The sequence below is a fragment of the Anomaloglossus baeobatrachus genome, chromosome 1, assembly GCF_048569485.1.
Source record: "Anomaloglossus baeobatrachus isolate aAnoBae1 chromosome 1, aAnoBae1.hap1, whole genome shotgun sequence".
In the NCBI taxonomy this organism is placed as follows: Eukaryota; Metazoa; Chordata; class Amphibia; order Anura; family Aromobatidae; genus Anomaloglossus; species Anomaloglossus baeobatrachus.
In genome coordinates this window covers 571,777,055-571,794,870 of record NC_134353.1, presented here as the reverse complement: position 1 = coordinate 571,794,870, position 17,816 = coordinate 571,777,055, and the positions used below count along the sequence as shown (strand labels likewise).

Below are 17,816 nucleotides of genomic sequence, written 5' to 3'. Positions count from 1 at the left end.
GGCAACAAAAGACTGAAGTATACCTGCTGCATCCATTTAGGTTATATCAGGTTAGGAGCTGGAAGTCAGTGCATGCCCTGAAGGGATGCTGGTCCCATCCAGTGCAGGCATTATATTCATGGGGGGCATGGTTGAGACTGGTGGTTGGCCAGAGGTGCTCCAGTGGTTTGATCTGGCTCTGGGGGCTTATAGTACGCAAATGGGTAATGGGATGATTACAATGGAAATAATCCTGACTTAGCGGTAGGAGGTTTATCACTTGATATGTGCTGACAGGGAGGGTCACATACACAGCAGGTCTCTACCCAATCTGGTTTCTGATTTCTGAAAATACAGCATGTCCATCCTTCAAAGACATTGTAAGGGTTTGGAGTCAATTGGTGAGCATCAGGGAGATAATTGCTATCTTTGTTACACACTTTTGCATACAAGACTTTTCTCCATGCTTTTCTTTCCTTAACTCACCTCTGGTTACACATTTAGAAGTTTTCCACCATATCTCAGCCTGTTCTAACAAGCCAACATCTGTTAAACACCCCCTCTTCTCCTTCAATACATTTTTCCAAAAAAACTAATTACGTCTGCCACCCAACAGACAACCAGACACTGAGCAACATCTATGCATTTTCTGGACATAGTTCTTTCCTTCCACCACTTCGACAACAACTCTACCTTAGTCGGTCTGTCCTTTAGTATACATCTTTTGTGTTTTCAACAAGGACACACCACTAGAGAGATCAAACCAACAGAAACTCTACCATTCGCTATGGTCTTTTTCTATGTCTGCCTGACTATTTTATCAGATGAAATACCTACGGCACCACTGTGTAGGGGTCAGAACCATATGGGTTTTCTTTGTACGATAAGAGGCTTCTATTTGTTATCATCAATGTCGGCTCCACCAAGCGCAATCCAATAATGCTACAATCCAACCCCATGGACCAATGACCAGTTAAATGTCAATTCCACATTTCTTACAAAACATACATTCTCAACACAGGAATTCAAAACAGTACACAAGGTCTCCGTAGGGTACTTTATCTAACAATAATAGTCCCACTTATTATCTTCATATCGAGTGATCTGGGATACAGTTACCCAACAGAGACAGAAATCAGGACAAAGGGGAAAATTCAGGTAGTTGTAAAATGAGGCTTCTTACTTTTTGCTGCAGCTGTCCTGAGTTATCCATTTGTCTGGGGGCGGCAAGGCGTTTGGATCAGCGGGTCCCTGTTCAAGGCGCCTGGTTTTGTTGTCACCACTAAGTATGGGACATATGTCAGACTCCCTGAGTAAGCCCACGCAAAAGGTGTGTAGGGGTTTGATGGTGCCACATAACACCTAGGTTTATCATGGGTGAGTGTACTGGATGATTTTTTTACATACCTTATGGCTTAATGCTAGTGGGAATCATGTCACCATTGAAGGTCAAATAGTTCCTATGTACATAACTCAATGGAGATACTTTTTTTCCCCCTATGTATTTTGATATTTACTTTGTAGGCACCTGAGCTTTTTGAGTCCTGCACAATGTACTTTATATTGTATTGAGTTGTTTGTTTGCATTAATATTTAATAAAATTTGTATGGATTTTGCATATTTTGGTGATATTTATAGCTCCATACTTTTATATGTTTAATATATGCAGGGGAGGCTTTTTCCACCTTTACCAGTAAATGTAATTATCCTAGTCCCCGGGTGTTACCAATGGTTACTGGGAAGGTTTTCAGATGCGTCTCATATAAACAACCCACTTTGTAGGAAAAAAACACTTCAAAGCCGCCATAAAAAAATGCGACAAAACCACACCAAAATTGCAGATGACGCCCAGGAGACATCCTGGCACAAGATAAAAAAAACGCTGCAAAAACGCCATGTGTGAACATAGCCTATCTATACATCTTTCTTTTAAAAGAAAAATCACTATTTATAAAAAATCCCTCGTCATATTGTAAGGGCGGCCCTAACTTTGTCCTTCTTTGTTTACAGATTTGTATAGACATTTGGTTTTGCTTAGCGTGCTGTAATTAGCTGTAATCTAATGGATGCGCCACTTCTGGGGCGGCTGCGGCCTGCTATTTTTAGGCTAGGGAGAGTCCAATAACGATGGACCTCCCTAGTCTGAGAATATCAGACCCCAGCTGTCCGCTTTACCTTGGCTCGTGATCCAATTTTGGGGGGACCCCACGTGTTTTTTTTTTAATTATTTATTTAATTTAAAATAACAACGTGGGGTGCCCTCAGTTTTGGATTACCAGCCAAGGTGAAGCCGACAGCTGCAGTCTGCAGGCTGCAGCTGTCTGCTTTACCCTAGCTGGCTATCAAAAAAAGGGGGAACCCTACGTCATTTTTTTTTTTAAATTTATTTTTTGGCTAAATACAAGGCTAAGCACCCCTTAGTGCCACATGAAAGGCACCAAAGGGTGCAAAATAATAAAATACAGGAGAGTGGGACATGATGTGTCTTTCTGCCATTATAATGACAGAAAAGACTGATATGAAGTGTCAAGTACAAGAAAATCACCAGAGCGCTCTACGCTGTGAAAAGCAGTAGAAAATGGCACTGGAGTGAACATGTGACCGCCTCATTTAGGTTGAAGCTATGGATCCTGGGTAAATTTATGTATTTTCCCTTAATCAGTTTTTTTGCAGCATGCAAAAAAAACGGAAGGCACACGGATGACAAACGGATGACATACGGACCGTATACGGAACGGAAACGGATGCCACACGGATGCACCCGTGAAAAAAACGGACCGTTTTTTGCAGACCGCAAAAACGGATCGGTCGTGTGAATGTAGCCTTATTCTGATCTGCCATTTATAAACAGCAGGCAGAAATAAGTGAATAGCGCCCCCCCAGCATCAGAAAATCTCTGGGGTTTCAGGGGGTAGCTGAGACCCTGGAGATCATGATTCAGGCCAGTTTTTCCGGTCCCCGCTCTCGTGATTAGAGTTGAGCGCGGTTCGTGGTTCGTGGTTCTCCAGTTCTAGGCTCGAGTGATTTTGGGGCATGTTCTAGATCGAACTAGAACTCGAGCTTTTTGCAAAAGCTCGATAGTTCTAGAAACGTTCGAGAACGGTTCTAGCAGCCAAAAAACAGCTAAATCTTAGCTTGGTTTCTGCTGTAATAGTGTAAGTCACTCTGTGAATCAAACTATTATCACATTTCAGTGTATAGTGTGCGTGAACAGCGCCTTCAGATCACTGCTGTTTCTATAATGGCGATCGCCATTTTTTTTTTTTTTTTTCTTGTCTTCCTTCCCTAAGCGCGCGCGTCTTGTGGGGCTGGCCAGCATGTCAGCCAATCACAGACACACACACACCTAAGTGGACTTTGAGGCAGAGAAGCAACGGCATGTGTGATAGGATCTGCATGTCACATGTCCCTGCATTATAAAACCGGACATTTTCTTCACGATCGCCATTATCTGCCTTCTGCGTCTTTGGTGTCAGACATCACTGTCGCAGTTCCGTCCTTTGTCCTATCGCCGATACAGCTGTATGCGCTGCATACACAGCGTTAGACAGCTTAGGGAGAGCACATTCTAGCAGTCCTTTTAAGGGCTCGTACCGGCAGGGTCAGAGAGCCATAGGTGACAGGTCCTGCAAACAGCAACAGCGTCTGTGTAGCCCAGGTCAGGGATTTCCTCCCTGCATTTCACCATTAGGAGGGAATAGAAAGGCAGGCTTCCATTCCTCTACCCAGAGCACCACAATCCTGCCACTGTACCCTCTTGTCCTCTGCACACTCCAACTCATTCTAACTAAGCCATTATACTAGCAAACACTCAGTGTACCTAGTGGCATCCTATACGTGGCTATTGGACTTTGCTATAGTCCCACTAGTGCCAAGACATTTGCAGAGCGCATCTGCCTGCGTTGCACACTCCAACTAATTATAACGAAGCCATTATACTAGCACACACTCAGTGTACCTAGTGGCATCCTATACGTGGCTATTGGACTTTGCTATAGTCCCACTAGGGCCAAGACATTTGCAGAGCACATCTGCCTGCATTGCACACTCCAAGTTTTTTAAACTAAGCAATTTTACTAGCAAACACTCAGTGTACCTAGTGGCATCCTATACGTGGCTATTGGACTTTGCTATAGTCCCACTAGTGCAAAGACATTAGCAGAGCACATCTGCCTGCATTGCACACTCCAAGTTTTTTAAACTCAGCCATTATACTAGCAAACACACAGTGTACCTAGTGGCATCCTATACGTGGCTATTGGACTTTGCTATAGTCCCACTAGTGCCAAGACATTTGCAGAGCGCATCTGCCTGCGTTGCACACTCCAACTAATTATAACGAAGCCATTATACTAGCAAACACTCAGTGTACCTAGTGGCATCCTATACGTGGCTATTGGACTTTGCTATAGTCCCACTAGTGCCAAGACATTTGCAGAGCGCATCTGCCTGCGTTGCACACTACAACAAATTATAACGAAGCCATTATACTAGCAAACACTCAGTGTACCTAGTGGCATCCTATACGTGGCTATTGGACTTTGCTATAGTCCCACTAGTGCCAAGACATTTGCAGAGCGCATCTGCCTGCGTTGCACACTCCAACTAATTATAACGAAGCCATTATACTAGCACATACTCAGTGTACCTAGTGGCATCCTATACGTGGCTATTGGACTTTGCTATAGTCCCACTAGGGCCAAGACATTTGCAGAGCACATCTGCCTGCATTGCACACTCCAAGTTTTTTAAACTAAGCAATTTTACTAGCAAACACTCAGTGTACCTAGTGGCATCCTATACGTGGCTATTGGACTTTGCTATAGTCCCACTAGTGCAAAGACATTAGCAGAGCACATCTGCCTGCATTGCACACTCCAAGTTTTTTAAACTCAGCCATTATACTAGCAAACACTCAGTGTACCTAGTGGCATCCTATACGTGGCTATTGGACTTTGCTATAGTCCCACTAGTGCCAAGACATTTGCAGAGCGCATCTGCCTGCGTTGCACACTCCAACAAATTATAACGAAGCCATTATACTAGCAAACACTCAGTGTACCTAGTGGCATCCTATACGTGGCTATTGGACTTTGCTATAGTCCCACTAGTGCCAAGACATTTGCAGCACGTCTGCCTGCGTTGCACACTCCAACGAATTATAACTAAGTTACATTGTCAGGGATATTTATTCTTTATTATTCTGCTGTTAATAAAGCTAGACCACCACTGCAATCTTCACCACCTCTCAATTTTTACTACCACATTTTCAGTCCACAATCTTGTCGCAATCAACATGAGTGGCAAAATGACAGATGCTGGTGGAAAGGGGAAAAGGCGTGGTGGAAAAGGCAAAAAATGTTTTGTCAGTGGGGAAGGTGGCAAAGCTCCATTATCATCTGCTGAAGATAGACCATCTACTAGCAAAAGTAAGATGTCTACTACTTATTGTGGACAATCCGATGTGCTCCCTTTTTTACGGACACGAACAAGAGGAACAAAGGTAGATGATGGGCAAAAAAGGAAAATGCTTGAATGGATCTCAAGTGGTCCAACAAGTGCCCTCTCAGCCACTTCAAGTACCGCATCCAAAAAACACCATTCCTCTGAGTTGTCATCCCAATCACACTTGATTTCTCCCAGCTCTGAAGTCTCCATCAGCCCTGCACAGTATGGTGGAACTGAGATGGCTGAGTCTGCAGAGCTGTTCAGTCACACTATAGCCTGGGAATCAGAGGTCTGCTCCCAAGCTACAGTGAGTACAGAACAGGAAATGGTCTGCAGTGATGCCCAGAACCTTTGTGACTCAGATTCAGGCCGTGAGGACCAAGTTTCTGAGCATAATGTTGACCCTTTGTCACAAACTGTAACACCTGTGGTTATAGACAATGAGGAACATACTGATGAAGATGAGACGCAGATACCCGATTGGGATGACAACTTAAATATTCGGTCAGGGCAAGAAGAGGCTCGGTCTGAGGGGGAGGGGAGTGCAAACACAACAATTGATGATGACGTTCTAGATCCCACCTACTGTCAACCCCCAGTCAGGCACTCGAGGAGGTCAACAGAGGCGGTGGAGGAGGATGCAACCGACGACGAAGTTACCTTGCGCCTTCCTGGACAGAGTCGGAGCACTGGTAGCACGTCTACAACTGCATCCTCAGCCACCACTCTGCCTATGAGCATTATTCGGGGTGGATCAACAGGTCGCATGGCCTCTAAGCCTTGCCTAGCCTGGGCCTTTTTTCACATCGAAAAAGATCGCCCAACTCATGTGATATGTAACATTTGTCATGATTCTGTTAGTAGAGGTCAAAACCTCAGCAGTTTGACAACTTCTTCCATGAATCGTCACATGAATAAATATCATAAGTCCCGGTGGGAAGCTCACCGTGCTGCAATGCCGGCTAGCGGAGCGAACCATCCACCGCCCGCCCCTTCCAGTGCATCCGCGCGCTCTTCATCTTCTAGGACTGTGGGGACAGCTGTCACACCTGTTTTTCCACGCAAAACTTCCACCACTGTAACCGCAACAGGCAGTTTGCTTGTAAGGTCGTCAGTTGGTTTGGAAGGGGAAACAAGTGAGTGTGTACAGCTCTCTCAGACATCGATAGCACCAACGTTGGATGAAGGCAACATCATGTCTCCGCCTGCACTTTCCTCACAAACCTGCATTTTTCCAGGGACACCCTACTCAACACCGTCTACACACAGCAGCCAGATCTCTGTCCCTCAGATGTGGTCAAATAAAAGGCCACTTCCTCCGACCCATGACAAAGCTAAGAGGTTGACTCTATCCCTCTGTAAGCTGTTGGCTACCGAAATGCTGCCTTTCCGCCTAGTGGACACACAGGATTTTAGAGACCTTATGTCTGTCGCTGTGCCCCAGTACCAGATGCCTAGTCGCCACTACTTCTCTAAGAAAGGTGTGCCCGCGCTACACCAGCATGTCGCACACAACATCACCGCTTCCTTGAGAAACTCTGTGTGTGAACGGGTGCATTTCACCACCGATACTTGGACCAGTAAGCATGGACAGGGACGTTACATGTCGCTGACTGGGCACTGGGTAACTATGGTGATAGATGGTGAAGGGTCTGCTGCACAAGTCTTGCCGTCCCCACGACTTGTGTGTCAATCCTCTGTCTGTCCAAGTTCCGCCACAGCTTCTGCATCCTCCACCTCATCTGGGTCCTCCACCTCCGCCCCAAGCCTGCCTGGTCAGGCCACCAGCGTTCTCACTGCGCAGAAGGAATCACGCACGCCTCATTACTATGCTGGCAGCCGAGCGCAACGGCATCAGGCGGTCTTTAGCTTGACATGTCTTGGTAATAAGAGTCACACAGCTGAGGAGTTGTGGTCAGCTCTGCGGTCCGAGTTTAATAAATGGTTGTCTCCACTCAACCTGCAGCCTGGTAAGGCCGTGTGCGACAATGCTGCAAACCTGGGTGCGGCCCTTCGCCTGGGCAAGGTGACACACGTACCTTGTATGGCTCACGTGTTGAACCTTGTCGTGCAGCAATTTTTAACACACTATCCCGGCCTAGATGGCCTTCTGAACAGGGCACGAAAACTGTCTGCTCACTTCCGGCGTTCAAGCGCCGCAGCTGAGCGACTTGCATCGCTCCAGAAGTCTTTCGGCCTGCCGGTTCATCGCCTGAAATGCGATGTGGCGACACGCTGGAATTCAACTCTACACATGTTACAGCGACTGTGGCAGCACCGCAGAGCCCTGGTGCAATACGTCATGACGTATAGCCTGGGCCAACGAGATGCAGAGGTGGGGCAGATCACCCTGATGGAGTGGTCTCAGATCAAGGACCTATGCACCCTTCTGCACAGTTTCGACATGGCGACGAATATGTTTAGCTCTGACAATGCCATTATCAGCATGACGATTCCAGTCATTTACATGCTGGAGCACACGCTAAACACTATTCGGAGTCAGGGGGTGGGACAACATGAAGGGGAGGAACTACAGGAGGATTCATATGTGCAAGGGACAACAACATCACCAAGATCCAGACGTTCATCATCACCAACGCAGCAGGCATGGGACCATGGGGAACAGGGATCGACAAGGGCGCATAGTAGCAGGCGAAATGTTGAGCAAGGTGCAGGAGAACATGAAGAAATGGAGGACGAACTGTCCATGGACATGGAAGACTCAGCGGATGAGGGAGACCTTGGTCAAATTTCAGTTGAAAGAGGTTGGGGGGAGATGTCAGAGGAAGAAAGAACGGTTAGCACCTCTATGCCACAAACACAGCGTGGACTTGGTCCGCATGGCTGCGCAAGACACATGAGTGCCTTCTTGTTGCACTACCTCCAACATGACAGTCGTATTGTCAAAATTAGAAGTGATGATGACTACTGGATTGCCACACTATTAGATCCCCGGTACAAGTCCAAATTTTGTCACATAATTCCAGCCATAGAAAGGGACGCACGTATGCAGGAGTATCAGCAGAAGCTGTTACTCGATCTTAGCTCGGCTTTTCCACTAAACAACCGTGCAGGTGCAGGGAGGGAATCTCCCAGTTGTAACTTGACAAACATGGGACGGTCTCGTCATCTTCACCAGTCTACCCGTACCAGTAGGACCGTATCTGGTGCCGGTAACAGCAATTTTATGGAATCTTTTCATAATTTTTTTAGACCCTCTTTTGCAAGGCCACCAGAGACAACAAGTCTGACACATACTCAACGGCTGGAGAGGATGATACAGGAGTATCTCCAAATGAACATCGATGCCATGACTGTGCAACTGGAGCCTTGCTCCTTTTGGGCTTCAAACATAGAAAAATGGCCAGAGCTCTCCAGTTACGCCTTGGAGATTTTGTCGTGTCCAGCTGCCAGCGTTGTCTCTGAACGTGTATTCAGTGCTGCTGGGTGTGTGCTGACAGATAAGCGCACGCGTCTGTCCAGTGACAATGTGGACAGACTGACGTTCATCAAAATGAACAAGTCATGGATCCAGAAGGAATTTACTACCCCTGTGTCATCCTGGGGAGAGTAAATGCTTGTGGATTTGGAATGTGCTTGATGCAAATCAAAACATCCTGTTTGCAACTAGGGCCCAAGTGCTGCCACTGATGGGGTGGGTGTCTGTGTGGCCCAATTTTTGGAAAAAAGGGAGACTCCGCTTGGAGTAACCCTTGCTTGCTGTGTTTTTAAAAGAAGCCAAGATGAACAGAGCTGGGATCAGGAAAGACTTTGCTACCTACCCCGGTGTCATCCTGGGGACGGATAAGAATGGCGTATTTTTGAATGTGCTTGATGCAAATCTAGCTGTGAAGTGTACAACTGGGGCACAACTGCTGCCACGGAAGGGGTGGGTGTGTGTGGGCCCAATTTTTGGAAAAAAGGGAGACTCCGCTTGGAGTAACCCTTGCTTGCTGTGTTTTTAAAAGAAGCCAAGATGAACAGAGCTGGGATCAGGAAAGACTTTGCTACCTACCCCGGTGTCATCCTGGGGACGGATAAGAATGGCGTATTTTTGAATGTGCTTGATGCAAATCAAAACATCCTGTTTGCAACTAGGGCCCAAGTGCTGCCACTGATGGGGTGGGTGTCTGTGTGGCCCAATTTTTGGAAAAAAAGGGAGACTCCGCTTGGAGTAACCCTTGCTTACATTGTTTTTAAAAGAAGCCAAGATGAACAAGTCATGGATCAGCAAAGACTTTATCTACGTACCCCGGTGTCATCCTGGGGACGGATAAGAATGGCGTATTTTTGAATGTGCTTGATGCAAATCAAAACATCCTGTTTGCAACTAGGGCCCAAGTGCTGCCACTGATGGGGTGGGTGTCTGTGTGGCCCAATTTTTGGAAAAAAGGGAGACTCCGCTTGGAGTAACCCTTGCTTGCTGTGTTTTTAAAAGAAGCCAAGATGAACAGAGCTGGGATCAGGAAAGACTTTGCTACCTACCCCGGTGTCATCCTGGGGACGGATAAGAATGGCGTATTTTTGAATGTGCTTGATGCAAATCAAAACATCCTGTTTGCAACTAGGGCCCAAGTGCTGCCACTGATGGGGTGGGTGTCTGTGTGGCCCAATTTTTGGAAAAAAAGGGAGACTCCGCTTGGAGTAACCCTTGCTTACATTGTTTTTAAAAGAAGCCAAGATGAACAAGTCATGGATCAGCAAAGACTTTATCTACGTACCCCGGTGTCATCCTGGGGACGGATAAGAATGGCGTATTTTTGAATGTGCTTGATGCAAATCAAAACATCCTGTTTGCAACTAGGGCCCAAGTGCTGCCACTGATGGGGTGGGTGTCTGTGTGGCCCAATTTTTGGAAAAAAGGGAGACTCCGCTTGGAGTAACCCTTGCTTGCTGTGTTTTTAAAAGAAGCCAAGATGAACAGAGCTGGGATCAGGAAAGACTTTGCTACCTACCCCGGTGTCATCCTGGGGACGGATAAGAATGGCGTATTTTTGAATGTGCTTGATGCAAATGTAGCTGTGAAGTGTACAACTGGGGCACAAGTGCTGCCACTGAAGGGGTGGGTGTGTGTGTGGCCCAATTTTTGGAAAAAAGGGAGACTCCGCTTGGAGTCACCTTGCGGTGTTTTACATGATTTTAGAAGGGCGTGCCATGCCTATATCTGTGTGTCCTCCTCTTTTTCCTTGTCCAGCTGTTTTGTTTTCGCATGAGTATATGTCCTTGTCACTTTCCAATGTGTTTGAGTTGTTTGTCACCTTTAGGACACCTTTGAGGGTGTTTTCTAGGTGTTTTTCTGTGTTTGTGATTGCCTGCCATTGTTTCCTATGCAGTTCGAGTTCGGTTCGTCGAACGTTCGACGAACCGAACTCGAACGGGAGGTCCGTTCGGCGAACCAACCTCGAGCCGAACCGCGAACGGTTCGCTCATCTCTACTCGTGATCACCGGTATACACCATATACCGATAATCACGTTACAGTAAATGACAGCGCCGGTAAAAATTATTTATCTCCCATCTGGCATGAACAAACATGTCAGATGGGAAATAAATCTCCTCCCCGGTCCCCTCCGGTCCCCCGGTGTTGCCAAAGTGCCCCCCTGACCCCCTCCCGGAAATCCAAGATGGCCGCGCGCACAGCAGCGTGCCGGCCGCATTCACCCTACTCCTCTGATTTCTGTCACATGTGCCATGACACATGCAACAGAAAACTCCTCCCCAGGCCCTGCTAGGTCACCCCCTATAACCCCACCGGTGTTCCCCGGTGTCATATGGTATCTGTGCAGCGTTGATCCCCCGCGGCCCACTCCTTCACAATAGACACTGCCGCATGCACAGAGCGGCTGTCAGCTCAGCTTCCTGTGTTCAGACACAGTGAGTGGTGGTAACAATGCATCTGTAAGCTACTGCAATGCCCTGCTCATGAGGTAAGGAACATAGTTAATGAGGAGAGCTATACTACATTTCCAAAAGGAGGTATTTGATTTTATAGTTGCCCTGCTGAACGACTACCAAACATGAGAGTCTATTATACGCCACAAGAAAACATGTCTAAATAGCGAGCTCTGTTGTTTAGTATTCATTCAGCTGGATAACTGGACTTAAAGGGGTATTCCATCTCCAAGATCCTATCCTCAATATATAGAGTAGGTGGAATAGCAATAATATCAGCAAATACCAATATTTGGAAATGTAGAATAGTTCTCCTGATTAGGCATGCCCTTACCTCATGAGCAGGGCTAGGCAGCTTTGGTAGCAACAGTTACGACATGGACTCTGCTGCTGTGGACCCGGGGAGAGTGGGTGCAGATTCATTGCACCCACACTCTTGACATGGAGGGTCTGCACTCCTAGAAAATGGGGGATACGAGCGTGTCCCTCCCATATTCTAGACGGTCCAAAGTCATCGTGGGACCCCCTTATTTTTTTTCCTTACAATAAACTGGTGAAAGAGGAAATGTTTTGGGGAGTGTTTTTGAAATACATTTTTTGTCTATTTTTTTTGTTAGTACTGACAGTTTGTGATGTCGGGTATCTGATAGACACCATAACATCACAAACTGCTGGGCTTGATGTCAGGTGACCTTACAGCTAGTATCAACCCCATTTATTACCCCGTTTGCCACTACACCAGAGCACGGGATGAGCTGGGGTGAAGCGCCAGGATTGGCGCATCTAGTGGATGCGCCACTTCTGGGGTGCCTGCAGCCTGCTATTTTTAGGCTGTGAAGTTCCAATAACTATGGACCTTCCCACCCTGAGAATACCAGACCACAGCTGTCCGCTTTACCTTGGCTGGTGATCCAATTTGGGGGGGACCCTACTTTTTTTTGTAATTATTATTATTTATAAAATAATTATAAAAAAGAGCCTGGGGTGACCTCCCCATTGGATCCCCAACTACGGTAAAGCTGCCAGCTGTGGTTTTCAGGCTACAGCAGTCTGCTTTACCCTAGCTGGCTATCAAAAATGGGGGACCCCACGTCATTTTTTTTTAAAACTATTGTTTTAAATTAAAAAAATGAATGGGCTTCCCTGTATTTTGATTGCCAGCCAAGGTAACACCAGGGATGGGGGTGGGAACCCGTTGCTGTCTGCTTTAACTGCGCTGAGAATCAAAAATACCATGGGGCACTACGTCATTTTTTTTAATGATTTATTTTTACAGCACTGTCATGTCAGGCAATCAAAATACAGAGAAGCCCATTTTTTTTTAGCTATTTAAATAAATAATAAAAAAATATATATGGGCTCCCGCTGCATTTTTTGTATTGCTAGATAAGGGTAATCCAAGCAGCTACTAGCTGCTAACCCCCACTGCTTGGTGTTACCTTCACTGTCAATGGAAAATCAAGGGAAGCATTTTATATTTTTTTTCCCAAAAAACTAAAAAAAAAAAAATGATGTGAGCTTCGCCATATTTCTGTATGCTAGCCAGGTACAGCAGGCAGGTACGGGCTGCCCCCAACCCCCAGCTGCCTATTGTACCCGGCTGGGAACTAAAAATATAGGGAAGCCCTTTTTTTAATTATTTCATGAATTTCATGAAGTAATTTAAAAAAAAAAAACGACGTAGGCTTCGCCCCATTTTTGTGTCCAGCCGGGTACAACTAGGCAGCTGGGGATTGGAATCCGCAGCACAGGTTAGCCCGAGGTTTCTGGGCGCCTCTGCTGCGAATTGCAGTCCGCAGCCACCCCAGAAAATGGCGCTCTCATAGAAGCGGCATCATCTGGCGCTCTATCCAACTCTTCCAGCTGCCCTGGTGACGGTGGCTCGCTGGGTAATTATGAGATAATACTAGCTTTGTTTTACTAACTAGTATTAAGCCAGAGATTCTTAATGTCAGGCAAGTTTGACCCGGCCATTAAGAATCTCCAGTAAAGGGTTAAAAAAAAGACACCACACAGAGAAAAAATACTTTAATAGAAATAAATACACAGACACACTTAGAGACTCCATGTTTATTACTCCCTGTCAGCCCTCCACGATCCTACTCTTCTGTCTTCTTTCTCCTTCAACCCATGCAGCTCTGCTACATCAGGCTTCACTGCATGGGAGAAAGACGCTGCTGCCCCGTGCAGAAATCACTCAGTGAGAGTGACCACAGACTGCCAGCTGTTAGCGGTGACTTCACTGCTCACAGCCGGGTTACCATAGCAACGGTGCTCCGATCACATGATTCCCGATGCCGCTATTCATCGGCTGTGACAGCCAGTCCTTGCATGTGTGTATATGGGGAGATAAGGTATGCACACCAGTGACTATGTAAGGGGAATACATGAAATAGCAGAAACTGCTGTGTGAATACTGACTTGAAAAATCCAATAGCTATATGTAAGAGTGAAAATGTGAAAAATGGAATCTGCATTACTGCCATGAACATATGAATAAAGAGAAATTTAGCTACTGAATTGATCAATGCAATAGAGCCCCAACACTACGCCAAAGTATTTCTCTACGTTGGGGTCCCTAGCTTGTGTGTGTCCTCTCATGCAGTTAAAAAACTTACCGTGTATGGGAAGCTGAGACCCAGGCTATTTATGCGTATGATATGGATTGACAATAGGTGTGGTTGGGGAGGGTTCACAAACGAAAATCTACTAACAATAAGGAATAACGTTTGGAACACCATTCTAAGTCTGAACTGGGTGCAAAAACCTAAAAAAACATCACTATGGGGAGATAAGGTATGCACACCAGTGACTATGTAAGGGGAATACATGAAATAGCAGAAACTGCTGTGTGAATACTGACTTGAAAAATCCAATAGCTATATGTAAGAGTGAAAATGTGAAAAATGGAATCTGCATTACTGCCATTACTTATTGTTAGTAGTTTTTCGTTTGTGAACCCTCCCCAACCACACCTAGTGCCAAACCATATCAGACGCATAAATAGCCGGGGTCTCAGCTTCCCATACACGGTAAGTTTTTTAACTGCATGAGAGGACACACACAAGCTAGGGACCCCAACGTAGAGAAATACTTTGGCGTAGTGTTGGGGCTCTATTGCATTGATCAATTCAGTAGCTAAATTTCTCTTTATTCATATGTTCATGGCAGTAATGCAGATTCCATTTTTCACATTTTCACTCTTACATATAGCTATTGGATTTTTCAAGTCAGTATTCACACAGCAGTTTCTGCTATTTCATGTATTCCCTTTACATAGTCACTGGTGTGCATACCTTATCTCCCCATAGTGATGTTTTTTTAGGTTTTTACACCCAGTTCAGACTTAGAATGGTGTTCCAAACGTTATTCCTTATTGTTAGTAGTTTTTCGTTTGTGAACCCTCCCCAACCACACCTATTGCCAATCCATATCATACGCATAAATAGCCTGGGTCTCAGCTTCCCATACACGGTAAGTTTTTTAACTGCATGAGAGGACACACACAAGCTAGGGACCCCAACGTAGAGAAATACTTTGGCGTAGTGTTGGGGCTCTATTGCATTGATCAATTCAGTAGCTAAATTTCTCTTTATTCATATGTTCATGGCAGTAATGCAGATTCCATTTTTCACATTTTCACTCTTACATATAGGTATTGGATTTTTCAAGTCAGTATTCACACAGCAGTTTCTGCTATTTCATGTATTCCCCTTACATAGTCACTGGTGTGCATACCTTATCTCCCCATAGTGATGTTTTTTTAGGTTTTTTGCACCCAGTTCAGACTTAGAATGGTGTTCCAAACGTTATTCCTTATTATTTATAGTCCTTGCATGTGGGCTGACTCTGTAAAGAGCGCCCCATGCAGGAACGGGGAGTCGTCCGTGTGCCAGAGCATGTCGCCGGTACACGGAGATACACAAACGATCACCGCGTACTGGAGAGATGCACTGACAGGACCTAGGACAGGACATGACATCTAGCCATGTGACCAGTCTGTAGCCAATGAGATAATAGACACGTGACTGGTCACATGGCTATTTTGACATCACGATAGGTCCTGTCATCACTGCTGGTTAACGGGAGGACGCAGCGATTACCGATGGAAAAGCTGCGGGAGACAGAGTGCAGGACGCATCGCGGGCACCGGTAAGTGTTATGGCAATGTTTATTTAACTGTATGTGTACATTTATAATGTGTTTTTATGTGTTTGTGATTGCCTCCCATTGTTTTCAATGGGGTTCGAGAGGTTCGTCGAACGGCTCATCGAACGGGGCACCGTTCGACGAACTGAACTGAACTCGAACTCTAGGGGGGTGGCTCATCTCTAGCCATAACGTTTTAAATTATTGGAATATGCAGCTGTGTGAGGGCTTGCTTTTTGCACCATGAACTGTTGTTTTTTTTATATTATTTTGGGGCTTATACAGTGTTTTTACTGTCTTGTTTTATATTTTTTTCTGTTGTTACAGAGGCCAAAAAACTGCAATTTTGGCAATTTGATTTTTATGCTGTTTACTAATCAAATTAAATTATTTTATATTTTGATAGATCAGATATTTCTGAATGCAGCAGTATGAAATAAGTGTATTTTGTATTTCTTTTGTGTTTTTTTTCCTCAATAATTTTTAACTTTTTTTTTTACTTTTTACTGTTTGTACTAGTTTCCTTAGTGTCTTGACGCTGCGATCGTCTGATTGTTTTTGCTATTTAGAGCAGTGCATCATCACTGCTTTGTACAGCTGAAATGATCATCTATGAATCATCTATGAACGCCGGCTCGCAGACGGCATTCACTGGAGGATCATAATGACAGACACAGAGTCAATAGCTGATCCCTAGCTATCATGATAACCCATCGGCACCCCGTGGTAGCATCACAGGCACACTGATGTGAGTGGAAAATGATGCTCTCCCCTCCGGCGAGTGTTGGATCACGCTGTCAGAGACTGACAGTGGGATTTAACTGGTTAACAGCTGCGGGCAGATCTCCGATCCACTCACGGCTGTTAGAGGTACCTAATTAGATCACTCGACATGTGCAGGGAAAGATGCAGGCTCACACGCAGGGACACAACCCATAACGGACATAGTAAGTCATGGGTCAAGCTAGGACCACACATTTTGTGTGACAATTAAAATTCTATGTCGTTATGTAACATCACATCTGAAGATTTCTTAGGATGTCGCATTGTGACTTGCAATGCACAATCACGTGTTTCCAAATGCATTTGCTTTTATGTTGTTAGCCCCAAGTCGTCTGCGGAACACTTGCCATAAACTTTAATGCAAGTCGTATTTACATCGTGTCATTATCTAACAAAAACTTGGCCAAAATGCACAAACAGTGTGTAAACAATAAAGTACACCCCGTGAATCAATTACTTGTAGATTCATGAGGTGACTTAATTAGAATTACTTAATAGTTAGCTCTTTGGGTCTATACATACATTACTTGAACTAAAGTTCCTGGATGAAAATAAACATTGCAAAAAAACTCAATCAATCACAGACTTCAAGTTATGCATATATAATGTATGATAAGCAAGCAGGTACAAACTCAGCTAACAGCAAAAATCTGTATAACCCATGTGATTAAAAATATACCTATTTTACCACTGCAGAGAGATAACAAAATAACTCAGAAAGTTCAGAATGCTGATTTCAAGCTAGATTTTTTTTCTTTAGTAAAAAATTATAGTTATCAAATTTGTATGTTATTATTGATTCAATATTAAGCCTCATTGTACGTATGCTTTTCTTAATATTATAATACATCAAACTTCTCTTGTTTTAATTGTAATGTAAGGAAATATTAATTTATTTATATCTAATCAATTTTCTATTTTTTTTATTTTAGACTGTGCATCAAAGACAACACTAAGAAGCATTTGGAAAAACTATTTTAAGACTATGATATTGGAAATTTCATATTTTAGGAAGATTATCATGATATTTTGAACACTTGGCACATTATAGCATTATATTAGTTATGTTTAGTTACATACCTTCAGCTACAATGTTACTTTAAGGCTATTGTCATATGTACACCCTAATTATCTCCTTCATAGCATGCATGTAGTGTTTTGTTCAGTCAAGTTTTGCAATAAATTTTGGATACTGATACAATTCCAGGAATGTAAGTCTATATCAATGTTACAAAATATAATCTAATATATAAAGCTGAATGTGTGTGTGTGTGTGTGTGTGTGTGTCCGGGATTGGCATCTGCATCGTTGCAGCTACAGCCACAAAATTTTGCACACTCACACGTCTGGACCCCGAGAGCATCATAGGCTATGTTGTGAGGTGAAATTTTAACCCCGCACGTTCCAATTTACCAATCAATTTTGCCCCTATCTACATAATGGGGAAAAATTGAAACGAAAAGTGTATCCGCACCATCGCATTTACAATCACAAAATTTTGCACAGACACCTCATGTGAGCCAGGGAACGTCGTAGACTATGTTTTCACAGGAAAATTTAACCCC

The 17,816-nt window shown here is 44.6% G+C and overlaps 1 protein-coding gene across 4 annotated transcripts in view; it reads left to right on the top strand.

The window, feature by feature from the left end:
- LOC142296261 (uncharacterized) overlaps nt 1-17,413 on the top strand; it is a 321,619-nt gene extending 304,206 nt beyond the window's left edge. For 3 of the 4 annotated variants that reach the window (XM_075339664.1, XM_075339635.1, XM_075339654.1), the window contains one exon: nt 17,184-17,290. In XM_075339664.1, coding sequence (XP_075195779.1) covers nt 17,184-17,207 — 24 coding nt within the window. In that variant the 3' untranslated portion in view covers nt 17,208-17,290. Of the gene's footprint in view, nt 1-17,183 lie in introns of all 4 variants that reach the window. The other variant, XM_075339645.1, reaches the window with a different exon arrangement.
- Nucleotides 17,414-17,816: the final 403 nt, after the last annotated feature.